This window comes from Phoenix dactylifera, chromosome 8, assembly GCF_051530095.1.
Source record: "Phoenix dactylifera cultivar Ajwa chromosome 8, Ajwa_hap1_PhDact_Kaust_v1.1, whole genome shotgun sequence".
In the NCBI taxonomy this organism is placed as follows: Eukaryota; Viridiplantae; Streptophyta; class Magnoliopsida; order Arecales; family Arecaceae; genus Phoenix; species Phoenix dactylifera.
Window position 1 is genome coordinate 5,738,673 of NC_143197.1, and position 22,567 is coordinate 5,761,239.

At 38.6% G+C, this 22,567-nt stretch overlaps 1 protein-coding gene across 1 annotated transcript; it reads left to right on the plus strand.

Moving 5' to 3' along the window:
- Positions 1-3,526: 3,526 nt before the first annotated feature.
- On the plus strand, positions 3,527-18,430 carry LOC103702174 (mediator of RNA polymerase II transcription subunit 33A-like). The gene is made up of 12 exons (XM_008784497.5): positions 3,527-3,931; positions 4,030-4,140; positions 5,998-6,351; positions 8,808-9,124; positions 9,217-9,308; positions 9,419-9,785; positions 10,790-10,997; positions 11,143-11,257; positions 11,813-11,980; positions 12,422-13,094; positions 15,162-15,368; positions 16,922-18,430. Exons 1-12 carry the CDS (start codon positions 3,639-3,641, stop codon positions 18,010-18,012), a joined length of 3,996 nt encoding a protein of 1,331 aa, XP_008782719.3. The 5' UTR covers positions 3,527-3,638; the 3' UTR covers positions 18,013-18,430.
- The last annotated feature ends 4,137 nt before the right edge of the window (positions 18,431-22,567 follow it).

The window sequence follows — 22,567 nt, forward strand, 5'->3', positions numbered from 1 at the left end:
AAAAATAAAAAAGAAGAAGAATAGAATAGTAAAACAAGTGTTTTATGAGGATATGCATGCAAATATTAATTCTGAAAGGATATTCATGCAAAAAAACTTTTTTCCCTTCTTATAAGCCGAATAAGTTCTAGCATAACTACATTCAATAAAATCAAAAAAAAAATAAAAACAACATAGAGAGGTCTCTTAGATGTCATAAATTTAACCACCAAAGTATTGCACAGGCAACCCAATTAGCCGTCATTATTTTTGTCGGCATCCTTTCAGCCCTCACTCCCCCATGATCTAACTAACAAAGATGAGACATGCGGACTTTGAGATAAAACTGAAAATGAGGCTGGCGTTATCGAAAAATATGGGAAAAAACAAAGAAAAACAAACATCTTGCGAGGACCGGCAAAACAACCCCGACTAATGTCCAAGAGGATTGTTTAAAAGAGTGGCAGCTACAGCATCAAAACAGCTGATCTCATGTAAATGGTATATATATGAATCATGTAAATAGATGTATGCATGTAATAGTTGCCAGTGTTACTTCACCATGTAACAAATGTAATATAGTGAAAATTATGGTTGTCCTTTGTCATTTATGCTAATTATCTTATTAAATAAAAATGTTTTAATATAGTTATTAGCTTATCATTGCTTGAAGTCTCTTGTTGCATTTAAGGCTAATTACCATTATGAATTATCCACTTTTGTATGGAGTTTTGATAGAAGCCATGTATTATTTGCCAGAGAATTCAATCAAAAAGTATTAAGTAGATTGGCTTTTTTGTTTTTGGTTATTACCACAATCATTAATAATAGTTATAAGGATTTTTTTTTTTTTTTTGAGAGAGAGAGATAACAATGTTTTTTGAATAGATAGCAAGAGGTATGAAACAAACATGCCATTTTTCCACAAAAGAGTTGCAAAAGTGTGTGGGTAGGTGAGTCTTTGATCTGCCATTCAGCTGCATTCTTCTTTTCCTCGATGACGATGTTGGATTTTTACTTTAAGCACATCGAATGACACAATAGCATTGTGGGGCATTGCTCTCGAGATATCGCACAATGCCACTTTCATTCTTGGTGACCAATGTTGCATAAATGGATTAGTGCAATTTATCACCCTATAAATAAATAAATAAAATTATGACGTGATAATTTTGTCAACAATGCGAAATTTATAATTCCCATGATGATATTATTCTTTTATATTTATTATTTTAGGGAGAACCTTATTAGAATCTAATGTATACTAATGCAGTATCATAATGAACATTGATGATTGACCAGATTTGGAAGACTAGGGTGTTGCTGTAAATTTAGGATTCGCTTGGTTCACAAGGAAGAAAAAAAAAGGATGGTCAACGGAAAATAATAAAAGAATCTCTTGTTTGGTTGGAGTTTTCAGAGGAGAGAGACGTAAAAGTAACATTTCCATGATTTCTATATTCATGAAAAATAAAAACTCATGAGGGAGATGGAAAAACTACATTTTCACCGGTTGGAAATCGAAAATTACTTTTAACCATCAAAATTTATGGATAAAGTTTTTCTCTTTATTAAGTATATAATAGATATTTCATACAACGTTCTCAGAAAAATAGATGCTCAACCAAACATAAGTCAGTCTAGAAAAAATATTTCGGTCATAAAAAATTCTTTCTAAGAACCAAACGAATTCTTGAACGTAAATCTTCTAACTGGTGGCGGAACATCAATGATAACGACGGCTATGTTTGTAATGAATCCTTCAACGGAATGCCCGATAGCAAAACAAGAAATGGCCCCATTTGATGTTTGTGGTGAAGAAGATATGATCCACCCATTTTGAAAATTTTAATTTCGCGAGCGCCGCCTTTGAGTCCCAGGGCCGGGTCGTTGCGGGAATTCGTCTTTCTTGAGCCCTCGCATTCAAAGCGAAGCGCCCAAGTCAGCACGGCGGCAAACGAAATGCCGGGTCAGGAGCGGCTGCCACAGTTTGAGCAACGCAGTGTGAACCCAAACATTGACCCTCCAATTTCTTCTACATATGAAAATTCCCAATAGTTTATCTCTTTTTAAGATTTTTCATTAATCTAGAACGGTGCATCTTATGCCTCATAAGATTACTTTTTGGTCAAGCAAGCACTGTTGAATCCAAGAAGCTATCACCTCGCACCTTGATGTCATTTGTTTGGAGGTAATTGGCTACCAAAGAATCATACATAAAAATTAACTCCCAAGACAACTTTAGGGAGTGGTATCGATTAAAAAAATATGGATAATGCTGGGATAACGCACAATGCTAACCTTATGAATATAATGAATTTGATACCGGAAGTTTAGCATGTTTACAACCATTCATTTTATTCTAAACATGAATTAAGTGCACCCATGAAAGTGTTTCAAGTATCATTTCAATGGCAATGCTCTTGCATTCAACGGACATGTTTTAAAATTATTATAATGATCATAATAAAATATTCCAAAGTAAAAATAAAATAATACTATCGATTTTGATGACAGCTACTCCGATGAACTCATGGATAAATTTTTTTTTGAGATTCGCTGGGATCCAAATATCATTATATTAATAGTCATGACCATGCCCATAAGCTAGTTCAAACTACTTATAGCAGCCACACTGAATTAGGCTCGGAGCCAGTCATTATTAGTTTGTATTGTGTGTATCGACTCATAGTAGTCACTTAATTTCTTACATTCTAGTAACATTATTTTTATATGCAGCAACAACTGAATTATAATTATATTAAAATAATAAATTGGTAAAAGGGCCAAGGTATGCCTATATGTCAAAGTTCTTAATCAGCCACGTTAAAATTTAACATACAAAGCGAAAAAGACATGCAAAAAAAACAGACCAAACTACACGTCAAAGACTTTTTCGGTTGTATTACTAAAAGAGAGAGATTTTTCGCTGTAACACTGATACAGGTCATAACCGTCATCAAGCATACATGAATTAGTTATTACAGATGCAGCTCGCTGTATAATTTCTGGTATTATTATTATTATTATTATTATTATTATTATTATTATTTTGATATGCAAAAATAAAATGGTAATTTCAGAACATAATTATATAAAAAAAATTAAATTATTTAAAGATTTTTAATTTTATTTTGAACTTTAATTTAGTATAATTACTTGGGCTCTGGCTATTAATTTCATCTGGCTGCCGATAAAATTATCACGGTAGAATGTGAAGCATCATCTTTTTCTACCATATAAATTATTATTTAAAATTATATAATAAATTTATCATGCAGGTAAAATTTATAGCTCAAAAAAAAAATTTTAAAAGTTTGATAATCCTATTACACTAAATTAGGGTTCAGGCGGAAATTGGAAGCCCCCAAATAGCTTTTTTTTTTTTTTTTGCGTGATTACTCCTCGAGGGGAAAAAATGCAAGGACCCAGATATTCGGCACGCGTCACGAGGTCTCATCCAACGGTCAAGGACGTCAGCACCTGGTGGGGCCCAACACAGATGGTCCCATAAAACCCCTGGGGACCTTACTCTAGTTTTCTCTTCCCTCTCGGACGCTTTCTTTTGTGCCTCTCTTCTTCCACCGTTCCGTTTATCAGCGAGCAGCGCCCCCGCGACGGGCGGAGCGGACCAGCGAGCGCCGGCGGAGGCAGTGGAGATGGCTGTGGAGGATGAGGCGGGGGATTTCGGCGTTGGGGACCTGGAAAGGCGGGTGATGGCGGCGGTGAAGGCGTCGGAGGAGCGTGGGGACCCGCTGCTGGCGCGGGCGGTGGAGGTGGGCCGGTCCGTCCGGGAGAAGGGGCTAGGGTTCCCCAGCCCGGAGCTAGGGCACGTCCTTGTCTCCAATCTTTGTTTCTCCCACAACACCCCTTCCCTTTGGAAGCTCCTCGACCAGGTTATGGCCTCTCGCCTTATCTACCCACTCCACGCCCTCGCCCTCCTTGCTCGCAGGTTTGCCGATTTCTCCTTCTACTTCCCATCCAATTCTCTTTTCTTATTCTTAGTGGCTGATTTTCTTTGCTATACTGGACTCTTGGTGCTGGATTCAGAGTTATTCCTCATCGCCGGGCACAGCCGGAGGCCTACAGGCTGTACTTGGAGCTCTTGAGTCGATATGCGCTGTCGCCTCCTTTGGTGGAGGCTGGGCCTTGCAGAGACAAGTAAGTTATTGGCTTCTTATTGATAAATTTTGGTTCAGATAGTAATATTCCTCCTTGCTTATATCGCCATAGATGGGAAGAAGGTTTTTTGTCTTTCCAGAAGTGATCTTTTGTCGTGGATAAGCTATTTTCGAAAATAAAACTAGGGTTCGAGTCAGTTATCTCTAGTCGGGGAGCATATCAAGAAGCATGGCAAAGTAAGGTCCTGAAAAGTATTTTCTTATATGAAGTGGGAATAGGGGAAAGAGGTATGGATCCAACTCTCGATATTTTTAGACTGCTAGGGGTCTTGAAGAAAATGCCAATTGAAGAGGAAAAAGACTAACGAAGAGATGTCTTTGTACGGCTTAGAAACTTAAAGAAGATGAATAAAACAAAGAAACTTAGTACAAGGAAGGAGGGTTCTATATGAGCAGAGTTCTCATGTTCTAAGTGTACGAGGGTTCACGGTATAAACAGAGAGGCAGAATAATTTCAACACGCGCAGACACATATATATTCATGCATGCATGCATGCATGTATGTCTCATGATCACTGCTTTATGTAAGGGTAATTTTACTTCAGGACCCTTATTTAAGTTAACTTGTTTTCTGCCGTGACTGCTGGTTGTCACATTTATATTTTCATGCTCCGAGTTAACCAGATTCAGAATAGATTTGGATGGAGAATGCCATTTTTGCACCAGTTGGTGGACAATCACAGTTGTCTAATCTGTGAATTAGAGGTTGGTTAACTTTCAGCCGCTTTATCAGAGGCTGGCTTGGTCATCATGTAAGTGTGTGGGATTTGGCGCAACACTCTATCCTTTGAGAATTTTGTGCTTTTAATGTATGCTCTTGAGATGGTAGAATTTATTGGCAACAAGTCCTTGCTTTTCACAAATGTAGCAAGTCTATCTTTTTAGAACGTAGGGATCCTAGACTTGGGCGTAGGATAATTGGTTTCTGTTCTTTAGAAAACTGGACCTGAATTAGGGGTCTATTTGTTGCTAAAACTTTATCCCAGTCACTCTATTTTAAATCACTGCCCTGAAGTACTCAAAAAAAAAAAACTTGCTTATTTTTAAGAAATGCATCATATTCCTTAGTGATGTAGGCTTTTTACTAATAACCAGTGTCTGTAACTTGCCCACTTGTTCCACACCACATTGAGTAAATTGTAGTGAGATAACTTGTTGGATACACCTAGCAGCCACCAGCATCTTTGTGTTTGATGTTATCATATGATGCATTTTAATAATGTTTCTTTAGCCCATATTGACAGGTTTTTCGCAATTGCTACATCTAATTGTGGAATGGTTGATGTAATGGTGCTTTAAAATGCAGCTAGGATATGATGGCATTGAAATCAATCATGTTTCTTGAACTTAGCATGACATTCAGCTTTGTTAAAGTTGCTTAGAGTCTCTTTAAGGGAAATGCTTTGACCAAGAAGAAGCTTTAAACAAGTATTCATCTATGTGAATTGTATTTGGCACTCGGTCAAATTTTCAAAGACTGTATCTACTCTTTCTTTTCACATGGTTGAGGATTGGCATGTAAGTGGAACTGCATATTCACCTCTAGAAGGGGTTTTGTGGTATATGCTATATAAGAAAACCTGTTCTCATTTTAGCTGACTGCAGCTTTCCTCTGCCTGTGCATTTTTGCTTATATCCTCTTGACACTGTATGGGAACTGCATGCTGATATTGGAAAATAATATATCATGCTCATCAATTGTTCAGCTACTGGCTACCTCCTTCATATTTGTTTGACCCAGAAATGCTTAGCATTCTAGTTAAAATGGGTTCCATAGCTGGTGATCACTGTGTCTTGTGACTGATTGATCCTATGCAATAATTACTCTGTTTTGCAGGATAGTTAAATCTGTTGATGATTCTCTACAACTTTCACGTACATATGGGGTTCACCAAATGGATTTTGGACATGCAGTAGTTTTGTCCATCTTGAGTTTCATGACATGTTTGATCGACTGCACACTAGAAGACTGTGGCTTTCAATTGCCGTTCAGAGATAAACATGGAAACTTTTATGCTAATGAAGGACATCAAGTTATGGAGATAGATGTTAAAGAAAGTTCAGATGAGAGGCGGAACAGGCATCGTGAACAGCTACGTGGAACTAATGCTCTTTTGGCTATAGAGGTGGTTGGGAAAATTACTTCAAATAAAAAGGCCAAAGTTTTTCTCCGTCTCTTCTATCTCAATATGTGAGTCTCTCTCTATATCTCCCTCCCCCCCTCCTTTCCTCCCCATAGTATGTGTGATCACTATGGCAATTTGAAACTTATATCTCTTTAGCTATTTTTTTTCATTTTAGTTCATAATAGGACTTGGTATTATCGCTGCATATGTGTAGTATTTTATTAATAAAGTGGGAAAGGGGACTGGAACATTGTTTTGGATGACAGAAATGGAATTATGACCTCCATGAATTTAAGTATATGGACTAAATAATGTGTATATGTCATGGAAACAACAATTAAAGATGCTAGAACACTCAAGTTGTAGTTGGGCAAGGTGACCAACTTTATGGTTATGTATAAGAGCTAATAACTCTACTGAATTTCTCGCATACTGTACGTGACTCTGTACCGATCATGCATTCGTACAGTACGGTCACCCCTGTTCTGGCACATGGTATGTCGTTAGATGTAGCACACGATTTATGTCATGCTGGTCTGGGAGCATACTGAGCCCCTATGATGTACTGGGTTGGTATGGTTCACCTGGTAGCTGCTGGTATCTATTGACCTTCCTATCTACTATCTACTACATTATAATGGGAAAACTGCGGAGTCTGGCTTGCTGCTGAACTTCAAAGCCCTCACAAATGAATGGATTCAATTTAATATTTCAACTTTTTGGAAAACCACAACTCCTTTGAAGATGTGCATCACACATGCCAAATTCTAGATTTATATAAGGCAAACAGGCTAGGGTGGCTGGACATGTATGTTCGAGGCCATGAGGCCCTCCTTCTGAAATGCATTTGATTCTTTACCAAATATACCTACTTTACAGCCACATTATCTTTTTTATTTTATGTGCACTGTGTTCCTTTTTTTTTTTTAAAAAAAAGAAGCAAATTGACTAGAAATAGGAGTATTTTTGTTAATTTACATGAATCACTTATTGTAAGGCAAGATGTTTATACTATACATTTAATGGTTGACGAGTTCACAGCCACTTATCAGCAGAAGGGCATGTCATGCACATGCAAATGGGTGTGTGGGCATATGTGCTATGCACAAACTGTTGGAAGAGCTGGACGGTAGACTTGTTTAAATAGACCCAAAGATTGACTTGTAGGGTCCTACCCTCCAAAGGGCATTTGCATGGTTACATTCCAAAACATGCAATTTTGTGCTTATGCCTGACTTCAACCTATCATGGATGAGGTCCTGCTCTTTATCCTATAACAAAGAAAAAGAACTTATCTCCAAACATGCCCCTTGGGCATAGGTATGAATATGACAGCTAGGCCGAGTTCTTTGCCTCTTGCCACTTCAAACCTGCATATATTAAAATGTAATATATAATTATAGCAAGAAGAATATTGAAAATCACATGTGGATTTTCTCAAACAGAAACAATTGATGCCTATAGGAACTCATAAAATGTCTTTCTTGAAGGCTTAGCGTGCAGTCTGTGTTAAATGAGCACCCATTTGTTTTGACTGACTTTTTTTAGATGAAGACATGCCCTTAGTCATTGTCTTTAGAGAAGATCATGCCATACAAGGTTCAATGAGTGAAACTGCATATTTCCTTCCAATTTATCTCCATTTGTCCTCTTGCATTGTGCTTGGTGATGATCATAAGAATTGATTGTGCCATATCACTTATCCGAGACTGATTGTGGAAACATTTAATGGTGTCAAAGATAAAGACAAATGGCTATTGGTTTGTTTAAATTACAAGGAGAAGGCTTTACTTAGCTTTATTTCTCCTGTTGTTTGTATCTCTCAGTATAAATACTGGGAGATAAATGACAAACACAATGACACATTGCAATCTGAATTTGTATTCAGCATGTGGTTTATCTTTATGAAGAGCTTTTGATCCTTTTATTCTTTAATCTGTCTTTTTGGGTTCAGTTTTCCTCATCCCCTTTGTTTTTTTTTTTTTTTTGATAGAACCTATCTACATCCTCTTTTTCTCTCACTCTGTAATTACCATAAAATGTGCTTGTGGTAAAACGGACATTTGACTGGAAGAATTATATTTGAACATATTTCCCTATGTCATATGAGATACAGATGTGAAACATGACTTATAATTTTCTTCATAATGATTACTTTTCTTATGGGCCAGTTCTTGTGATTCCATTGTTTGTCATCCCAAGTGGATCCATATTTCTCTGTAACCTTCTCCCATACTGGGGAATTCATACATTTTGTAATCTGCATGAGAGCTCCTAACTTAACATGGCAATCCCTTTTGTGGTTACTTGGCCATTCTTAAAAGTTCCAGCGAAAAGCAGATTCTGCTAACTGTGCTACATCCGATGCTTCGAAAGTCTAATTTATGTTGTTGAAAGAGAAGATGAATCTGATATTTTGATTTCCCTGCTCTTGTGTTCAGATATATGTGCATAGAAGATTTCATTATGTATGATGGATTTTCAAGTGGAGTTACTAATAAATGTTTGCTTGCAAGCGTAGGCCTGAGAAGTTCAATGATCTATTGGAGAGACTGCAGTTTATTGAATCGCATAAATCAGCCTCACAAGCTTTACTATCTGCAAATCATATATTAGATAGCTTGTCTGCGAACATACAGAAGGCTATGGACTGGGAATACAAGTTAAATAGACATCAGCATCTTGGAGTTCTGTTTGATGATGGGCCCAGTAGCTTGCTCTCATGCCACATTTTTGGCGCCAGTAGGGATGCTTGTTGGATTACTTTTGACATGTTTATGGAGAATGCAATGGATGGGAAGCAACTCCATCCTATATCTGCCATTGAAATACTTACAGGTGCTTGTTGCTGACAGTTTTCATGGTCTTCCCATTCATGAAATTTTAGGCTATTCCATAACAAAAGTGACGTTTATTCTTCTTTTGATCAGAGCTGACCAAGTCACTCAAAGTAATGAATCAAGCAAGCTGGCAGGAGACATTTCAAGCTCTCTGGATTTCAGCTCTTCGACTTATACAGCGAGTTGAGATAGTTCTCTCTTTGTGCTTGTTTTCCTCCATAGCAAAGAAATTTGTTTAAATAATCTATTAATCTATTTGTCAATAATTGTTATCCTTGCTGTCCACAAGCAGGATCGTGAGCCTCTGGAAGGACCTATACCTCATCTCGATGCACGACTTTGCATGCTATTATCTATTGTTCCTTTGGCAATTGTTCCTCTTGTGAAAGATGAATATGAAATGCCTTCTCTTATAAACAATGGCATAACCAGAAGCTGCGTAAAGGGAACTGAAGGAAGCAATTTTGCTTCTAAAAAACATGGATTAATATTCTCTCTTCAGGTTTTAGGACAGTTTTCTGGGCTTTTATCACCTCCTCCATCAGTGGTCAATGCAGCTAATAGTGCAGCTTCAAAAGCAGCAACGTTCATTTCTAATTTAAAGACCGGAAGTGGTAACCTTGGTGCTCCCAATCGCAACGATTCTTCTGTAAAAGCAGGTTAGATTGTTTTGTAAGGTTGACTTATTTGCATCTATCTTTGTTGAAAATTGTAGTAACAAAACAAGACAAATATCTGGATTAACATGACTGTTCACTTGGTCATGGAGTCGGATTGCTTTCTGTCAGTGAGTAAGCTTTTATTAGACCTAAAAATAAAAAGAAATGAAAGAAATGGAAACATGATAACATTGGTCTAGAAAAAACCATGAATGAGTTAGCTGCCTTGACAAATCTTGAAGGCTTCCTTTATATCTTTTCTTTTCCTCTAGATAATTCTAGCATGAATCTCTGTTGGTTCTGATTGATATAACATTTTTGCTCTGTGACAATTTATCCATATTAGTAGATCTATACAGGAAATTACAAACTCAGATATAACTGACTTGGTCATGGAAAAAATATATTCTTGCCAAGGCAGTGAAATTCATCAATTGATCAACCAACGTACTGGTGAGAAGCAAAACTCTCTTTAATCTCTTTTGCAATTGTAAAGCTTGCAAACCATGCGGGCTTGGGAGATAAGTGGAATTTTTTTCTAAGAACTGTATTTCCTCTAGGTTCACAAATTATTTTATGCCGTGAAGCACCTAATTCTGTTTCTTGATTAGCTTTTTGAAAGCTCTTTTTGTAGGCTAGATAATATAATGAAACCTATTGAATGCAATTTTTTGGACATTGGGTTAAAAAAAGCAAGAGAAGAAACACAAATTCTTAGAGATAATGCAGCTTTGGTGTGTTGATAATATTACATTCTGGATCTTTGACAAATCATTCATTTTTGTAATACTTACTCAATATAGATAGCATAAACCTTCGGTTAGGGTTAAGGTATATACCGCATATTATGCCTCATGGAGCTATTATATCATTAGGAGAACAATAGCTCTGCTTTCCCTTAGAGCACTTTGGCCGCAATCTATTGTGTTACCTATTCTCTCTTAAATACTCTCTGGACAAGTTCTAAGCACTGGCTTGTGCCGAACCATTTATTGCTTTTGCAGTTGGAAACATGCTGCATCTTATAGTTGAAGCCTGCATTGCAAGAAACTTGATCGATACATCTGCCTACTTTTGGCCTGGCTATGTGGTTCCATTGACACCATCAAAGGATTCACTGTTAGTTCAAGAGTCCCCTTGGTCAACCTTTATGGATGGAGCTCCACTAAACAGTTTGCTTAAAAATGCTCTTATGGCATCTCCTGCTACGAGGTATTTAAAAGGAATCCTTACAAGATTGATTTGGTAAACATTAGAAGTGCATGATTCTGTTTTTGGACTTCTAACTGTGCATATAGGCTGTTTTAGTGATCTTATGGTTGTATTTTTGGATTTACGATTTTGGTGTCTGCTTCAGTGTAGTGGAACTGGAGAAATTGTACCATATTGCACTAAATGGATCAGAAGAAGAAAAATCAGCTGCTGCAAAGATTCTATGCGGCGCATCCCTTGTTCGTGGCTGGAATATTCAGGTGGGACAGTTGCATACTGTTGTTATTATGGTATGCTGTACCGATTGGTACCGGTCGGTACCGGACGTACCGTATCCGTACCGATGGATACCGGTATCGGTACGCCAATGTCGGTACGCCTGGCGTACCGCATACTGTACCGTACCGACACTCGGTACGCCTATACTAATGCGGCAACGGTACGGGGTTCGGTACCGGTACGGCGAACCTTGGTTGTTAATGAAATGTGGCCTTCCAAATTGAACTCTAGTAGTTGTATGGTAAACATTATACTTTCTAGTTTTTTTCCTCAGATATATAAAACTTCAAATCATCCAAATTAGTACTTGATGATTTCACCTTAATATGCCTTATAGTTATCGACATCTTCCGGCGATTTCACCTTCAATCATCTCTTATCTATCCTTGACATCTGAGACATTATGCTGTTCGGAGCCTCCTAGGGCATTGATGCAGTAACTGCACTGGTTGATGTCCTGATTTTTTTTTGGAAGCTTTAATCTTTTGCTATTAACTTGATATTTCCTGTTAACCCAAATCTCTTTTATGTTTCAGGAGCATGTGGTGCGCATTGTGGTCAAGCTACTGTCTCCACCTGTGCCTCCTAATTCTTCGGTATCTGGAAGTGGGAGTAATTTAATCGGTCATATGTCTATGCTCAGTGCTATTTTATTTGGTGTTTCTTGTGGCGATGTTATTCATATCCTCTCTTTATATGGTGTGGTAAGTAGGCAATACATGCTATTGTCATAATTCTTCATCATTTTTTAGTTTGATTTGTTTTATGATGCTTCTCTCAGAACTAAAGTCTTACACAGAAATGCATAGAACTTTTGCTGCCTTTAGGTTGATGAATTATTCATGTGTATTCTCATTCATTGTTTAGCTACAAAATATTTCATGCAATATTTTTTAACGTGTGGCGAGTTCAGATACTCGATGTAGATGTCATCTTTCCATGAATTTAATTTGCATGTTATATTTCACTCCTGATAAGCAAATGATTTTCAAATTCTGACAGTTAGGTGTTATGTCATCCACCTTTTTTTCATTTCTTGTGCTCATGTCAAGTGATTCTACCCAAAGAGTTGGGGCAACTTATTGTTCTCTTGCAATTTCTTCTTCTTCTTCTTCTTCAGTTGCATAGATTAATGCTATTTGCAGATTCCAGATGTTGCAGCCGCTCTGATGCCACTTTGTGAGGCTTTTGGGTCACTACCGCCCCCATTCAATCATAGATCAAGCATCTCTGATGAGACTTCTGTTTATGCAGTCTTCTCATGTGCATTTCTCTTTCTTCTTCGCTTATGGAAATTTTATAAACCTCCTCATGAGCACTGTTTGGCTGGTCGCGGAGGCCCTGTCAGTTTGGAATTGACTCTGGACTATCTCTTATTGATGCACAACAGTCGCATTGCTTTGCAAAATTCTAGTGCTATCGGTAGGGTGGGAAGTATTACAGATCCATTTCAGTCAACACCCAGTCAGCCAGTGTATATCGACTCATTTCCAAAGCTGCGTGCTTGGTACTTTCAGAATCAAGCTTGCATAGCCTCGACTCTTGCTGGCCTGTGCAATAAAAATCCAGTTCATCAAGTTGCCAATAAGATTTTGAATATGATTTATCGAAAAATGCCTAAAGCTGGAAGTGTTTCTGGTAATCCTTCGTCAACTTCCAGTAGCAGTATAAGTGGATCCCCCATGAATGCAACAGAAGATGCTCATCAAAGGCCCACACCAACTGCATGGGAGTTTCTAGAAGCTGTTCCCTTTGTTCTTGAAGCTGTATTGACTGCATGTGCCCACGGAAGGCTTTCATCCCGGGACTTGACTACAGGTTGGATGCATTTTAGGCACAGCTTTCCTTGGATATTATATATTTACTGATCATTACACAAGATAATAGAAAAGTCTAAAAAGAGTATTTTTTGCTCCTCCAGTTATTTGATTTATATATGAAATCTATGATGGGTGAGTAGTATTGGCCTGGAGCATGTGATCAAATGATAAGGACAGTAAGGAATGCTCGTTCTTTGAGCAAGACTTTTCTTGCTATGCTTAAAGAATATATCGGCCACATGCTGCACGGTTGCAGTAAGTTTTGGAATCTCTTTGTTGTAGGAGCCTGTGAAGATGTCATATGACAGGCTGAAACTGGTTTTCAATTAGAATGTTGACAAAGTGCTTATATGGGAGAGCGGCTTGGATCAGTTTATGTCTTGCTTAAATTTATAACCAACGGCATGAGTTTGTCCACATTTGTCCTGGCGTGCATGTCCAAGTATCTGGATTGAAAGGTTCTTTTCTGGGGAGATCTTAAGGATGTTAGATGTAAATGAAAGCGCGAAACAACTTCTGGTGTCATAGCAGTGTTGTGATGTCTCTAGATTCTTGTCTAAAAGAATAGGTGAATTTGAAGTGACTAAATTTATGAAAGGCTACTCTTGTCTGACCTTTTTTCTTGGTTAGAAGAAGTGCAAAGGCCCCAAAAGAAAATAGAAAGGGCTATTTGTGTCATTTCAATCTTGTTAATTTGACACTCAAATGCGGGAAGCTTTATTTTATAATTTTCATTAAAAACCAACCTTCAAAGAATTGATGCTTTCTCATTTATATGCTGATTGGAAGATGACTGCTGTAACTTTAATGGCCTATAATGGATCATGTATGCCTAAGTGGTGCAGATGACAGAATGGCATTGGATGATGTTGAAGGGCTTCTTTAAGAAAGTCATGGGGATATCAGGTGTAAGAGAAATTTAGCTGTTTCTTTTATTTCCTTTTTGTTTCTTTCAGCATAATTTTGAGTTATTTTTGGGAGCAAGCCAGACTTGAAGTTTGGTGTAGTCATTGGCAAGCTGTGTGATTCAGGAGTGAGTGAGTGGGGAGATTGGATTGTAGTCACTGCAGGCTACAAGTGTAAAAATTCAATGTTGGAAGATCTTTTTTGGTGATACCATTGGTAGATCTTTCTTCCTTTGACTAGTATTTTAGCAGTCAATTAAGATGTTCTTGTGGTAAGCTTTTTTCGTATTGACAAGAACTTTTTGTTCTTGTCAATATCTACATAGTATGTGAAGTACAAGGAATCTATCACCTATCATCTCTTAAATGTTGTATAGGGAAGGCATCATCCTTTTCATATCAATATGTGCGAGCGAGTAAATTTAATAGGGTTGTTTGGCATTAAATATGGAAAGGTATATGGGGCTGCCTTATATGGAAGGACAAACCATGTCTAGAAGTTAATACTGAGAACACGTGGCATGTAGAGTGAGATTGGTTTTGAAGTCCAGGAAGTAGGATCAGGAACAAAAGCAGGAATCTTTGAATTCCCATACCAAAATTTAATAGGAACCCTATGGTAAGCCAGTTTCTTGGATTGGATGTTGGTGTAAAAAAGTGTATTACGAGACTACATGCCAGTGGTGGCCCTTTTGGGAGTACCAACCTGAGCAAGTTGGAGATGAGGGAACTTGGTTTTCCTTTAAAAGGTGTACTCACAGGCATTGCCAGTGGTTCATTGCTCGTCATTTCATTATACCAGATCACTGCAGTGAGCATATATCTGTAGTCACTAGTCAGGATCAAATGATATGTTCTAGGGCATAACTTTGGGTTTCACCTCAATGAAAACTATATGATGATCCCAAAATTTACCATAAATATATACATGCATACATGCACGCATGCATGCATGTGTTTATGTGTTTATAACTGTGCAAGTGCATATTGATGGTGCTAGTTTATGGTCATGTTATGTAAATAAGTTAGTGCCAGGAGTTAGTTTTTCCATATCTATATGATTATTATTCAGAATATGAGCAATCTGTGTTGATTTTCAGTCTTGTATTTCATCTTGGATTATGTTTTATTTAATCTGACAACACTCAAACCTGCTGTAGGTCTGAGGGATCTTGTGGATTTTTTGCCAGCTTCTCTTGCCGCTATTATCAGCTATTTTTCGGCAGAAATTACTCGTGGAATCTGGAAACCAGTTCCAATGAATGGGACTGACTGGCCAAGCCCTGCTGCAAATCTTCTCTCGGTTGAATCTGAAATAAAGGAAATTCTTGCATCTGCAGGGGTTCATATTGCCAGCTGTTATCCACGTATGATATTATATCACCTTTTTGCCACTTTTGCTGTTTCTTCTTTTTTGCTAATTTATGGTAGTTCCTGTTTGCATCTGTGATCCATGTCAGTTGTTTAAGCTCTTGTTTGTAAAAGTTTTGCTTTATTTTTATCTCCCAGTATGTGGTGGAAATCTTGCTTAACTAAAATTGATTGGCTACCTTGAGTTTGTACTTCTGACAAATAAATTTTGAAACATTGCAAGAGATATTATTGACCAATAACTATATTGAGTTCTGAGTCGGCTCTATTTTTGACCTAAAAACAGCTGATGGGAAGAAGCTTTCTCTAGATTTTAAGATACTTTAATGAATTTGTCCAACATGTTATGTTATGCCTTGCAGCAAAAGCTTTGTTTATCAAAAATAAACTGGTAAATTAGTGCAGGCATCTCTGCCCAGATCCACATGCATTTAACTTGGTAGGTCTCTGTGGCCACTGTCTGAAATGCAAGTTAATTTTAAGGTTTCTTCAGAAACAGCATACCTGGCATATGATAATAAACCTACGAAAGATTGTGGACATAACACACACCCATTCCATATTCAGCATGCTTTTAATCTGCCTTGTTATAATCAACCTGTCAAATCTTGAGCCTGAAGCCTAGCCCGAGCCCATTTCTAACCCTATGTGTATATATGTATAGATATATTATATCTATATCTATATATATATTTGCGTGTTTGTATGTATGTATGTATATGTATCTATCTATCTATATATCTATATAAATGAGCCAATTCTCAACTTGGGCGGCCTGAACCCATGTGTACTCTCATCTGTAAGCCGCCTAGTAGTTAGGCTTGGCCTATCTGTTAGCTGAGCTTCGAAGTGCTGGTTGTGCTTGTTTGTTTTGTATACAAGCTACTTACCGAGCGAGGTCCTAGCTGCTCTTGAATAGCTTGGTTCAGTTGCATCCCTATTATCTGATATCTCTATACAGTCAACATGTTAGCTGAATTGCATTATTTCCTTTTGATTTTGAGTCTAACTCTGCAGTGATATTTGTTATTCAAAATTTATTAGCTCGGCTTTATTTTTTCACAATTATAAATAGAAAAGGATCCATTATGTCCACTTAATCATCCCACATGCTCTCTTTCTATATTGTTCCCTGCAATCTGAAGGAACAAGCCAAAATGAAAGCCATAGAAAGGTTCATTTCTTGGATTGCAACAGTTTCAGGTTAATTCTCAAGCTAAGGAAAAAGCTCCTCTATAGAAAGTTGGCACCTTTCTTATGTTTCATTTATTTAATTGTGAAACTACTGTTACATAGGTCAAAACTTGTTAAGAACTTCTAACTCCTAATGTCATCCAACCAGAATCATAAAATGCTGTTAACAGTTTCTTGATATGATAAACATTTAATGAAACCAATCGTTAAAGATATTGTCTTGTGATTGTGCTACATTAAATATCTTGAACAAGTATATCTTTTTAAACAGCAAAATGGTTATTGCTGGCAACCCTACATATGACACTTATTTCTGAAATGCTGATTATTCTCATAATTTTGATGTTTTCTGCAGGTGGGATGCCACCGATGCTTCCGTTACCGTTGGCAGCCCTTGTGAGCTTGACAATCACATTTAAACTCGACAAGAGCCTAGAGTACGTCCATGGTATTGTGGGCCAGGCATTGGAGAATTGTGCAGCAGGCTGCTCAAGGCCGAGTATGCCCATCATAGGAGCCCTGTGGACCCAGAAGGTTCGGCGGTGGCATGACTTCATTGTCCTATCATGTTGCCTCTCCCCCTTCATTGGAGACAAAGAAGCTGTTACCCAGCTGATCAGAAGTTGCTTCTCCTCCTTCCTTGGACCCTCTATAACTGGAGGATCTCTCCTTTCTGCCAATCGGGGAGTAAATGGGCTGTTGGGCCAGGCATTGGCCGATCAGGGGGTCCGGCTGCCTATTGCCCCAGGTTTTCTCTACCTCCGCACATGTCGTACATTCCATGACACTCGTTTTGTCACTGATGTGATTCTCAAGCTGGTCATTGAGTGGGCCAACAAACTAGGGAATGAATGGGCTTGCAGTAGACCTGCTCGCCTGAGATCTGGTCGGATGTCGCTTGCTGCTGCTGTTTCAGGAGTTAAAGAGGTGGCAACTTTAGGGGCAAGCCTGCTTTGTAGCGTTGGCGGAGTCCATCTAGTCCAAGCGCTGTATGAGGAGTCCTTGCCCACATTGTTGCTGTCTGCTGGGGAGAAGCTGGGTGGTGCTGGGCCAGTGTCCAATATCTTGGAGGGCTATGTGATGGCATATATGGTGATCTTGTCAGGGGCCTTCGTATGGGGAATTGGAAATACTTCTCCTGCCTACACATCTGTGTATTCATCAAAGCGAGCCCGAGTGATAGAAATGCACATGGATTTTGTGGCTGGTGTTGTGGAGGGGAACATATCCCTGGGGTGTGACCCAGCAATGTGGAAAGCATACGTATCCTGCTTCGTGGGCTTGCTGGTAAGTTTTGTTCCGACATGGGTGCCAGAGGTGAAGCAGCTAACTCTGCGTAAATTGGCCAGTGGGTTGAGGGGTTGGCATGAGTGTGATCTGGCTCTCTCGCTGCTTGAGCGAGGGGGACCTGCAGCCATGGATGCAGTGGTAGAATCTGTGTTGTGATCTATCTTCTGATGGCACTGTAGTGGTTTTGAGTCTCGTCTAGTGGATACGATTGTAAATTTTTTGGAAAACTTCTTGGTCCGTTCCTGGCCTCGCTTCTGACCAAACTGCTTTGCATAAAGTTTCAGCTGGGTCTGGCAGCTGCCTGGATGAAACTTGAATAGCATGCGACCATGGAAAAAACATATGGATCCAGTGTTGCCATAGCAAAGAACATATAGGTTCCCCTTCTGTACAGTAGATTTTACAAACAAGTCCAGATTGGAGCTTTAGTCTTCTATCAATGTAGGAACCAGGTTGATAACAAATCTGATGTGGTTGTAGCAAGGTGGCTCTTTTCATTTTATATCTGCAAGGTAGTAGCAATGCAATTTGTAGGACTCTTTTCATAAAGAAATCAAATTTTATTCTGGAGTCAGATTGTCTAATGTTCATTCCAGTTTTTAAGTCAGTCCCATCATGGACTTGCACCTATGTTATCATTTTATTTGTGCATGGTGTGAGACTTGATGCTGCATTGTAGCTTGAAGTAGCTCAAGGAATTGAGAGATCAGGTGGTTGAACCATTGTTATTAAACAGTCTATAATTAAGTGGGTTCCAAGAGCACTAGTCTTCGTCGACTTGCTTAACTTTGAACGTGATATTCTGCATGATACTTCAGATACAATACATAGTGAACTGCACTTTATCTGGGACTGCAGGATCTGCGCCCTTTTTGATCCCTCACTTCCTGTTTGCCTCACTCTTCCCTGCTTAACTAGTTAGGAGCTCTCAGCTTATCGTTCTCGGTACGTCATGCAAGGACTGCATCCGCATGCATGCATGATCATTAGGTCCTTCCAAGGATGCTCTCCATGATATACTCTGGTATGGCTTTGGGAGTTATTTAGCAGGGAAAGGGAAAGAAGAGTAGATGACAAAGAATGTTCCACGGTCCCTCCAATTTCTTCATTCTTCATTCTGGTTTTACAACTCCTTTTCGCTCACAATGGAGACCCCGCGCTGAAGCTGGTAAGCATTTGGCAGCCCAATGTATCAAAGATCATAGATTAAGGAAGAGGTTACCCTTCCACTGTACAATGACTCCGACCTTCCTCTCCAATGAATGCCAGCACCAACCAAATGGGCAAAGCCTAGAGGACTAAGGTTCCAGCGATGCCCCGTTGAACCCAATTCTTTGGCATGGGTCGCTCATGTAGTGGGGTCACCAACCTTTCTCTTTTCTTTTCTTTTCTTTTTTTACTGAAACGGGCATTTTATACAACATGGGTACGAATACATCTCCAGTAGAATCTGCAAACAAAAAATTTTGGAATGCACCAGACAAGTCATCCTGTCCAACCCATAGAGTGCCTCCTGAGTGGCTCGCGACATACGCTGCCACCCAGTCCGCCTCACGATATACGTGCATAGTCTGAAACGTAATCATTTCCCTCACCATCAACCATATATCACGGAGCAAAGGATGAACTCCTCCATCACTGTGCGGACCCTTTCGGACCTAGCTGATCACCGTGGTCGAATCGTCTTTCAAAAGGATGGAACTCGCTCTCACCAGCCTTCCCTAGCAACCGGGTGCACCACATCGACCACCCAATCCCGTCCCCCCCCCCCCCCCCCCCCCCCCCCCCCCCCGGCCTACCTAGTTTAGCGAGAAGGAATCATAATGGTTTTGGATCCATTTGTTATCCTTTTCCACCCTCCTTTGGAAGTATATTGGAAGCCAAGCCAAGCCTCCCTTTCCATTTCCCTGCTAACCAATACATGTCGGTTGCCTCCCCTGTACGCCAATCAATGTTTCGGTTTTTACATAAATGCCCCCCCATACACACCGCTCGTTTTTATAGTAGTACATTGAGATAAATACTTAATGAATAGGATCTTTAAAACAGAGCGATTGTAATCGGTGGTGTGCACGGCCATATAGCTCCCACCATATGTAGGATATAATTTCTTCCTAGGCCCATTTCTATACCATTTGTACTACGAGATTTAAGGGTGTGACAAGAAATGAAGATGCCAGATATCCATCTCTTTGATTGGAGAACCTTTGCATATTCAAAAGTATATTCTTACCATTTTTGATGGTTATCATTATTTAATCTTTAGCCCATTTTTTAGGGCATTAGGTTTTCATCTTTGCAAATATGAGACGAGTGGGATGTATGCAATCTTATCTTATTTATAGAAAGATTGTTTTCATATTTTAAATCCATAATCTCTAGATCATGAAAAAGTAATCTCATAATTATGCAAGCTTCACATTTACCTTCTTACAACTTTATAAACATTATATAATTTTAAATATAATTATGTATAAAATGGAAGTAATCATATTAAAAAACACTATCTTAAATATGAGAAGTGAGAATTGAGGACCTATGCACAACAGTGCAAGATTAAGATATCGCATATCTTCTTACCGTTGTGCTGCGGAAACGCCAAGTGTAATAAAGCAGTCAACCCGAGCACTCTAAAAATGTTACCCTATCTATTTTAGCAATATCCCTCCCAGCTAAAATGAAAGAAAAACCATACGTGTATCTAACTTCCCAACCGTCAGATCACCATGCTTTTCTACTGTGGAACCATCAACGTGCATCCCCCAGCTACCAATATCAAGCCTAATCTAGTATCCTTCTCCAAATAAACTTTTGATTAAGGGCAGCAATCTATGACCCAATTTGTCAATCTAATCTACAAACGATCTACTTTAAATAAATTTAGTTTTGTCATAAATAGATTTAGACCGTAAATAATTCAACTCATTTAAATGTATTTATTCAATATATTAGATTTAGATTTAAACTTCTGATATATTTAATTCATTTAATAATTAAGTCAAATTATAATCTAATCCGATCAATCTGTTTAACCTATTTGAAATCTATTTAATTTATTTCCAACCTGCTTAACTCGGCTCATTTAATTTATTTAAATTTATTTAATTCGTTAGAAATCTATTTAACACGTTTAATTTGGTTTTACGTATTTAATAGATAGGTTGTATAATTATTTATTCAATAAATAAATCAAATTTAAATTTATTTAATAAATAAATTAAATTTAAATTGTTAAATTTTTGACCTGATTGGCGATAAGGCAAGAGTCAGTTTCCCACCGTTGGGACATTATTGGAAGAATGAGCAGAATTCAAGGCCGTGTGTTTTGGGGAGCTGACGCCACGCTGATTCCGGGACTACACCCCCATTTCGATCCGCTGTTCCCAAAATGCCCCCCTCGGGCGAAGCGCCTCCACCGGTCCAGTTGTAATGACCAAAATGCCCCTTTAATTTAGGCGTACTCCTGCCTCCGGAGAGACAGCGCACGTGGAAATCACGTGGCCTTCAAGAGACAAGAGGTCGCATCGTGGGGGCCGTCGTGGGAACAGGCTGGAAAGCAACGCCATGGCATTGGTCAATGAGGAATCGATAACTTGGGCCTCTGACCGTTGATCGTGCTGGGGTCCACCGATTCAACGGTCTTGATCAGTTCGTACTGGACGTCACGAGATCCAGGTGCAACTTAACTAGGCCAACTTCGATTTTTCCTCGTGGGGACCCCCACTCGCGTACCGACACGTGTCCGTGGCTCTCTGGTTGCATTAACTAGGCACCGTCCACTGCCGGTGTGTTTACAGTTTAAGCCACGTGGCTCTAATAATCTTCCGTCCGATCGTCTCCTAGCTGTCGCCGTCGTGTTTTGAGTAAATTTACGTTGTCAACCGAAATCTCCCACGTCGTGGAGACTGAGCTGCTTACGTGGCGCTAGAAATTTCACTCTGATTGCGGTGTTCCAATTTTAAAGTTCTGGTTAGATATGAAAGCTAAAATCCCTCGTCAAATTATCTATTTTGAAGCTAAAGTCCCTCATCAATATTCTCCATCTTATCTCCACTCAGAAGGCCTTTATGCTTCAACTATCCAGGAAAAAGTTTTAAAAAAAATCTATTTTGCTCAAATGGAGGTATTAAAAGCTTCCTTCTTGTAATCTTTTGCCCGTGTCATGTTCCATTGCAAGAATCAAATTATGCTTTCTTGTAGCTCATTATATTGTTAAAAATTATAATAAAAAAAAAACTATATCTCAAGGGTGCACCCCTTAATGAAGCATTTTTGCAAATAGAGCACGAAAGACATCACAAATGATTAAATGATTCTTTGCTTGACCACCTAGTTTAATTAACAATGCTCAATAACGTATGGATGTAATTACCCATTCCATTTTTCAAGTTATACACATGCCTTGTACTAAAATTAACATGGATGTATCTAACATTTGGGACTTACCATGATACAATTAATGCTATGTTTATGTTCACAACTAATATTTTTCATTCAATGATAATTACAGATCGGCTTTTTAATGATCAATGCATTTGAATTATTTATTTACCTTTTGATTCAAATATATATAAATTTAGTTATGTATCTTGACTAAATACATCCATTCTCAAGGAAAAAGGGGATCGGTATTCTAAAAGCGCCTGGGAGAAGAACTCGATCTAAATATTCTAAAATGATGCAAAAGAAAGGGTTTGATTTTTGAGCAGAG

Excerpts from the sequence above, each read along its gene's own strand:
- LOC103702174 (XM_008784497.5), top strand. The coding sequence starts at position 3,639 with ATGGCTGTGGAGGATGAGGCGGGGGATTTCGGCGTTGGGGACCTGGAA. Across the intron at positions 9,309-9,418 it reads CTCTTCGACTTATACAGCGA|GATCGTGAGCCTCTGGAAGG; the intron begins GTTGAGATAGTT and ends GTCCACAAGCAG. Across the intron at positions 10,998-11,142 it reads ATGGCATCTCCTGCTACGAG|TGTAGTGGAACTGGAGAAAT; the intron begins GTATTTAAAAGG and ends TGTCTGCTTCAG.